Source organism: Triticum aestivum, chromosome 3A (assembly GCF_018294505.1).
Source record: "Triticum aestivum cultivar Chinese Spring chromosome 3A, IWGSC CS RefSeq v2.1, whole genome shotgun sequence".
Taxonomy (NCBI): Eukaryota; Viridiplantae; Streptophyta; class Magnoliopsida; order Poales; family Poaceae; genus Triticum; species Triticum aestivum.
The window spans coordinates 34,103,782-34,110,045 of NC_057800.1; the positions used below are offsets into that span (position 1 = coordinate 34,103,782).

At 42.0% G+C, this 6,264-nt stretch overlaps 1 protein-coding gene across 2 annotated transcripts; it reads left to right on the plus strand.

Annotated features, from left to right (window-relative positions):
* Positions 1-2,232: 2,232 nt before the first annotated feature.
* LOC123060042 (uncharacterized) lies at positions 2,233-5,964 on the plus strand. Of its 2 annotated transcripts, none has more exons than XM_044482602.1 (2): positions 2,233-3,583; positions 5,495-5,964. In XM_044482602.1, the coding sequence occupies exons 1-2, from the start codon at positions 2,343-2,345 to the stop codon at positions 5,544-5,546; spliced, it is 1,293 nt and encodes a 430-aa protein (XP_044338537.1). In that variant the 5' UTR covers positions 2,233-2,342; the 3' UTR covers positions 5,547-5,964. The 2 variants fall into 2 exon arrangements, with proteins under 2 accessions (XP_044338537.1, XP_044338538.1); XM_044482603.1 differs by having other exon boundaries at positions 2,238-3,583; positions 5,498-5,964.
* Positions 5,965-6,264: the final 300 nt, after the last annotated feature.

A 6,264-nucleotide genomic window follows, 5' to 3' on the forward strand; every position in this document is an offset into this window, starting at 1 on the left:
GGGTTCAGGAATTACAGTGAATTCCTCACTAGATGGAGTAGGTATCTCCTAATTTGATGAACTCGACATATCCTTCATAGGAAATATCTCCTCAAAGAAAGTTGTATCATTCGACTCCATAATCGTACCAACATGCATGTCGGATACCTCAGATTTTATTATCAATAATCTATAGCCGATGCTATGAAAATCATAGCCTATAAGAACACAATCCACGGTTTTTGGTCCAAGCTTGTGCTTCTTGGGAATTGGTATATTGACTTTCGCCAAACAACCCCAAGTACGTAGGTAAGAGAGTTTCAACATTTTCCTTTCCCATTCCTCAACTGGAGTCATGGTCTTATGCTTTGTGGCAACTCGGCTTAGGACATGACACGCAGTCATTAGCGCCTCCCCCCACCATTCCTTGGATAGACCCGAAGTTTTCTAAGAAAGAATGAAGTATTGGCATTGGTATTACCCTTTCAGAAGAAACAAAATGAAAGGTAAATAAAACAAAAGCAAAATAATGTAGTTTTCTAAGCAATAATAAATTAGTGGCATTGGTACTACTCTTTCAGTAAAAAAATAAAAAATAAAATAAAATAATCAAGTTTTTAAAGAAAGGGTGAACTAGTTGCATTGATATTACCATGAAATAGGAAATAAAATGAAAATAAAACTAAATGAAAATGAAAAAAACTACACACAATTTACACAAGAATTGCGCTTCGTCATAATATGTAGGTATAAGCATATAATAGTGGATTGTTTTACAAAAAAATGAAGTTTGCTAGAGAAAGAATTAATTAGTGTCATTGGTATTCGATCCATGGCATCTCAACTTGTCCATATGAAAATAATGAATTTTTCTAATAAACAAATCAGTTACTGGCAATGGAACTATCATTTAAGAAAAAAACTAACAAAATTTACACAAAATTTACCTGAAAAATGTACTTTTTACAATATGAAAGAATAAGAGGACATTGTAGAATTTTCACAGAAAGATAGTTTCCTAAGAAGGAATGAATTACTGACATTGGTATTCTCCTTCAAGAGCAAAAGGAAATAAATTAAAACAAAATCAAAGTAATGAAGTTTTCTAAGGAAGATTGAATTAGTTGCATCAGTATTACCATTTAAGAAGACAGAAAAGCAAAAGTACAAATAATGATCAAGTTTACACACAGTTTGCACAAAAATTATGCATTTTTATAACATGCAAAAATAAGCATATGATAGTCAAAATGGAATAATAAAATGAAATAAAACTTAAAAAAATCAAAATATTAAAGTTCTCAAAGAAAGAAATAATTAGTGTCATTCGTTTACCCTTATAAAAAAATAAATTAAAAAATAATAAAAACAAACAATGTCAAAATTTGTGAACAATTAATATAGATATTGCACATTTTTATAATATGCAAGAATAATAATATAATAGTAGATTTTTCACAAAAAGGGAAGTTTCCTAAAAGATATGAATTTGTAAGATTGGTGTTATCATTAAATAAGAAATAAAATAAAATAATATAAAAATAGTTAAAATATCAAAGTTTCCAAGAAAGAGTGCATTAGTGGCATTGGTATTACTCTTTAAGGAAAACCTAAATAAATGAAAACTAAAGTGAAAAAAATAAGGTTTTCTAAGGAAGAATGAATTAGTGGCATTGATATTACCCTTTAAGAAGAAACAATTAAAATAAAAGACTAAATGATGAGGTTTTGTAAGAAAAATCAATTAGTGACATTGGTATTACCTTTTAAGAAACAATAACTTAAAAAATCAAACTATGACATAATATACAAAAAATTGTGGTTTTATATTATGCAAAAGTAAGTATATGATTGTGCATTTTTCCAAAAAGTAATTTCCTAAGAAAGAATAAAGTTTTGGCAGGTATTACCCTTAAAATGAAATAAAATAGAATAATAGCCAAATAAAAGTAAACACAATTAATTTTATATGGAAAATTGAATTAGTGACATTGACAATACCCTTTAATAAGAAAGAAAATGAAATAATAGCTAATTTTTATAAGAAACAATGAATTAGTACCAATGGTATTTCACATTAATAATAAATATAATGAAAAAAATTAAAAAAATTATACACAACTTTACACTAAAATTGCACTAGACTTTTGTTGTATGCACAACAATCATGTAATAGTGTAATTTTATATGGATTCTCACTAACAATTATCTTTGGAGTCGGACACGGATCGGATGTGAATCCCCGGTCACAAAAGTGCTCTCCCTCCGTCCAAGCCCCACAGAGAAACGGAGCAAACTCCCAGCGCTCTCTTCCCGTCCCGCACCAAATTTCCGCCGCCGCCGCCGCCGCCGTCTCCAGATCCATGGCGCCCCCCGCCGTTCCCGTCCGGCCCTCCGCCCTGGCGGGCTCGCCGCGCTCCGGCCACCCCGACTGGGTCTTACTCAGCAAGACGGGACGCATCTCCGACGACCGGCACGAAACCACCGCCGGGTGCCGCACGGCGGAGGGCCAGGCCGTCGAGGTGTCCTTCTGCCTCGCCGACCCGCCGGCCGTCTCCCACTTCTCCGTCCACTGCCCCGGCCTCGAGGGCGACGACTACTCCGACACCCCGCCCTTGCTCATCTGCGCCGAGGGGGCCTTCGTGCTCTTCTCCGTCACCCTCAACGTCCCCGAGTGGGGCTCCGTCCACCACTTCGTCTACTCCGCCCGCGGCCCGTCCGGCAACCGCCCGTCGCTGCACCTGCTCCCGGAGCCGGACCCTGAGGTGCCAGCCTTCCAGTCCCAGCAGTTCGGCATCCTGCCCTGCGGCGGCGGCCACTTCGCCGTGGCTTTCCTCGATCGCAACTGGATTGACCATCGTGACTGCTGGGAGTATCGCGCCTACGTCTTCTCCTCCACCACGCGGGCATGGAGCAGAACCAAGCCGTCCATGCCGCGCTTGTCCGAGTATGACAAAGAGTTGCTCGATAGGCATTACAGCTGCAAGCAGATCACTGTCGGAGAAAGCTCGCTGGGCTGGGTTGATCTCTTGTGTGGCATTGTCCTCCTCTGCAACCTCTTCGACAAGCGTCCCGTCATCAAGTACATCCCGTTGCCCGCGTCCAGGGTTCCCCTCGCCGACGAGGACGGTGTCGCGGACATCGCCGCGGAACATCTATGCGATGTCTCATCCTGCGGCGATCTCATCAAGTTTGTCCAGATAGATTTCGATGAACCTGACTACGGAAGCAGTGGCATCGCTTGGAAAGCCACCACATGGAACAGGAAGCTCTCTTGGGATGATTGGCGCAACCGCCGCACGGTTGATGTTGCTGAAATCTCGGTCGACACGAGTTATTCTGCTTTGTTGCCTGAGCTGCTGGATGATGAGAACAAACAACTGGAGCTGAAGAATCTTATTTTCATTAACCCCACCCTGAGCATCCAAGATGACCATCTTCTCTACATAAGGGCCATGGTAAAGGCTCAAGATGACACGACATGGATTGTCGCACTTGACATGAAACATGCCTCTCTCAGTGCGCTAGTCCCAGTGTCCACCCAACCCTTCTGTGGTGTTACCATGCGCCTTCCCCAAGTACTACCTCGACAACATGCCAGCAGGTCTGTTAATTATTCTGCCCTTTTTTTTCTATTCTCATGCTCAAAATGTGGTTTACCAACAATATAGTATGATGTTTTTTTTTTTTGGAATCTTGGTTAGCTGTTGGTTATGTGTGCTTGCATAGGAGAATGTACATCTGTATATTGACACTGTTGACATTAGATTGTGTAGCCGCTCCTCGAACTTGAAAATCAACTAGAGTGCCCATTGCCCAATCCAGTATATATGTTCATGTGTTGGAAACTAGCAAAAGGCATCAGCGGATGCTAAAAACAGTTGCAACCCTTATGAGCCCTTCTATAAAGACCTCATCCACGCAGGTAGACAACTTGTGCATTCGCCAACGAGTTTCTGTTTCATGTTGTTATTTAGGTGCAGGACTGCAGGTATGCAAGGTGATACAGCTACTGATCATGAGGGCATTTCATGTTTTTTGTGGGATGATTGCATACATAGTTAACTTCTTCTGACGGCGTAGTGCTCAATAACTGCTAGTGCTTGCTGAGGCGGTATTGGGTCGACTCATTTCGTTTCTCTAACGAAACAGAACAGAGGCAAGGAACTGTAAATGCTAATTCAACTCCATTCCTAGAACCAAATTACAGTATCAACAGATAGGCGAGTTTCTTATCAAGTGGCTTTTAATTTGCACCACAAATTACCATAACCCAACCGGCTCTGGTAGTACAAAATGACTCAGCCATCACGAAAGTTCCACTGCAGTGACATCTGAACCTTGTCTAACTGCAGCTAGCTAGATCCAATCTCCTTCCATCACCATGATGTCTCCTGGCATGCCTGGTGGACATGCCTCTGCCCCGAGACACCATTTTTACCACTGTGGGGTGGCCTTAGTTGTTGTTGGGTCGAACCACGGCATGGCTCACGCTGCAGCTCTTCTTTTTTGTGGTATAGCGATGAAATGAAATTGTAAGAAGAAAGAGCAACTTTTACTCTATCCCAAAACACAATTGGTTCATGATCTGTGTATTACGATCCTATGGTGGCGTGGGAACTCTAGTCGAAGCCTTTCCCCATAGAAAACCTTTCCCTTGAGAGCAGTGGCGGGGCTACAAAAGAAAAGTTGGGCGGGCCAGAGAATACTAAGCTACCAAAGTATACCAAACAGGGCTACCAAATTGGCAGTAAACAACAATTTAGTGCACTGTTAGACAGTAAACAAGAACACTACTTTTGTTGTGAACTTGTAAACTGTAAAAGTGGCATCTGTTGTGAACTTGTAAAGTGTAAAGAACAGATCTTCAGTGGATTATTTATGCTTATTGGGGTCGAGTTTAGGGGATTTAGGGGATGATTTAACGAACAATGACCTAAGTTGAATTTAGGGGAATAAAATTGAGAATCATTTAAATCGATTTACGTATGCTGCTTGCAGGGATTCCGATCAGTAGTGATTCTGATGAATTCAGAGAAGAAGCTAGCTTTTTTTTTAGAATCATTATGATGGATTGAGAGAAGCAGCTAGCTAGTTGGGTGCCTGGGTCGCAGGGTCGCCGCCTACCACTGCATGGTCGCGTGGGTCCCCTGAATAGATGTATGCCGGTTGGCCGCCCGTCCGTGGGACACTGTGTGTGCGGTGCTCCGGTGGCCGGCGGCCCGCGGCCGGTGGCTGATGTGCTTTCTAGTTCTACTGTGCTATGAGACGGCGGTCGAAGTTGAACCCTGAGCCTGCATCGCTGTGAGTCTTACGCGTACGAGTCTGCTGCTTGCCTTCTCTGTATGGTGTTCGTCAGCGCTGTGTGCTGCAGTAGTATAAAATTTATTTTTTGCTCCGGACCTGGGCGGGCCATGGCCCAATCGGCCTTGCCGAAGCTCCGCCAGTGCTTGAGAGGTTTTATGCCTTTCATTTCCCATCTTCTGCATCTAACAGTTGTCTTGTTTAAATTTAGCAGAGGCAGACGTGGTCAAACCAGTGGTCAGGCAACTATACAGTACAAATAAAAGATCTCACAGGAGGCAAAAAGGGATACTCAACCCAAATACTACCTCTCAAGGGAATCCGGTGGCACGGGGTGAGCGAGCTAGAGGCCAAGAGCGAGCGTCGGTTCTGGACCTCCTGTTTCTGCATCGCCGGAACATTTACTTCTTTTTCTTCATAGTATTACCGATCATGGCAAAAGTGTTCTCTTATATCTATACTCGATGTAATAGAGTCAATGCCTGAACCCCTTTCCTAGTTTAAGTGCAAAAATTGATGTTGCTTCTGCTCTGACTATGTAAAAACAAAAGCATATCAGTTTATTAATTAGGGCCTGCCTCTCCTGTAAGCTGTGGTTATGTATATATATGTAAGGATAATGGTTGCAGTGGCAAGTTAGAAGGTCTCTTTTTTAATTATGAATCAGGTTTGCAGATAACATTGACAACATTCATAGCATTATTTGTCTGTTTAAATATATTTATACCACGATCCACTTGGCATCTCCGCCATCGACCATGTACAAGTTCAGGTTCTGCCGCTACTCCTGCCCTTAGTACTATGTGCTACCTGGTTCTGCTGGTGATGGTGCGATGTATGGATGATTTGCGATGCTAAGTGGCTGAACAGATTGGATTGACTATTGATTATTACAGTGTCAGTTTAGGAGGGAATAAATCGAATGATGGGCTGTCACATTCTGTTGTTCGTGTTTGCAGAGAGCTTCTTATGGTCCCAAGC

Bases quoted from the DNA above. Each gene is read 5' to 3' on its own strand.
- LOC123060042 (XM_044482602.1), top strand. From the start codon at position 2,343: ATGGCGCCCCCCGCCGTTCCCGTCCGGCCCTCCGCCCTGGCGGGCTCG. The intron at 3,584-5,494 runs GTCTGTTAATTA...GTTTAAATTTAG, and splicing joins CCTCGACAACATGCCAGCAG to CAGAGGCAGACGTGGTCAAA.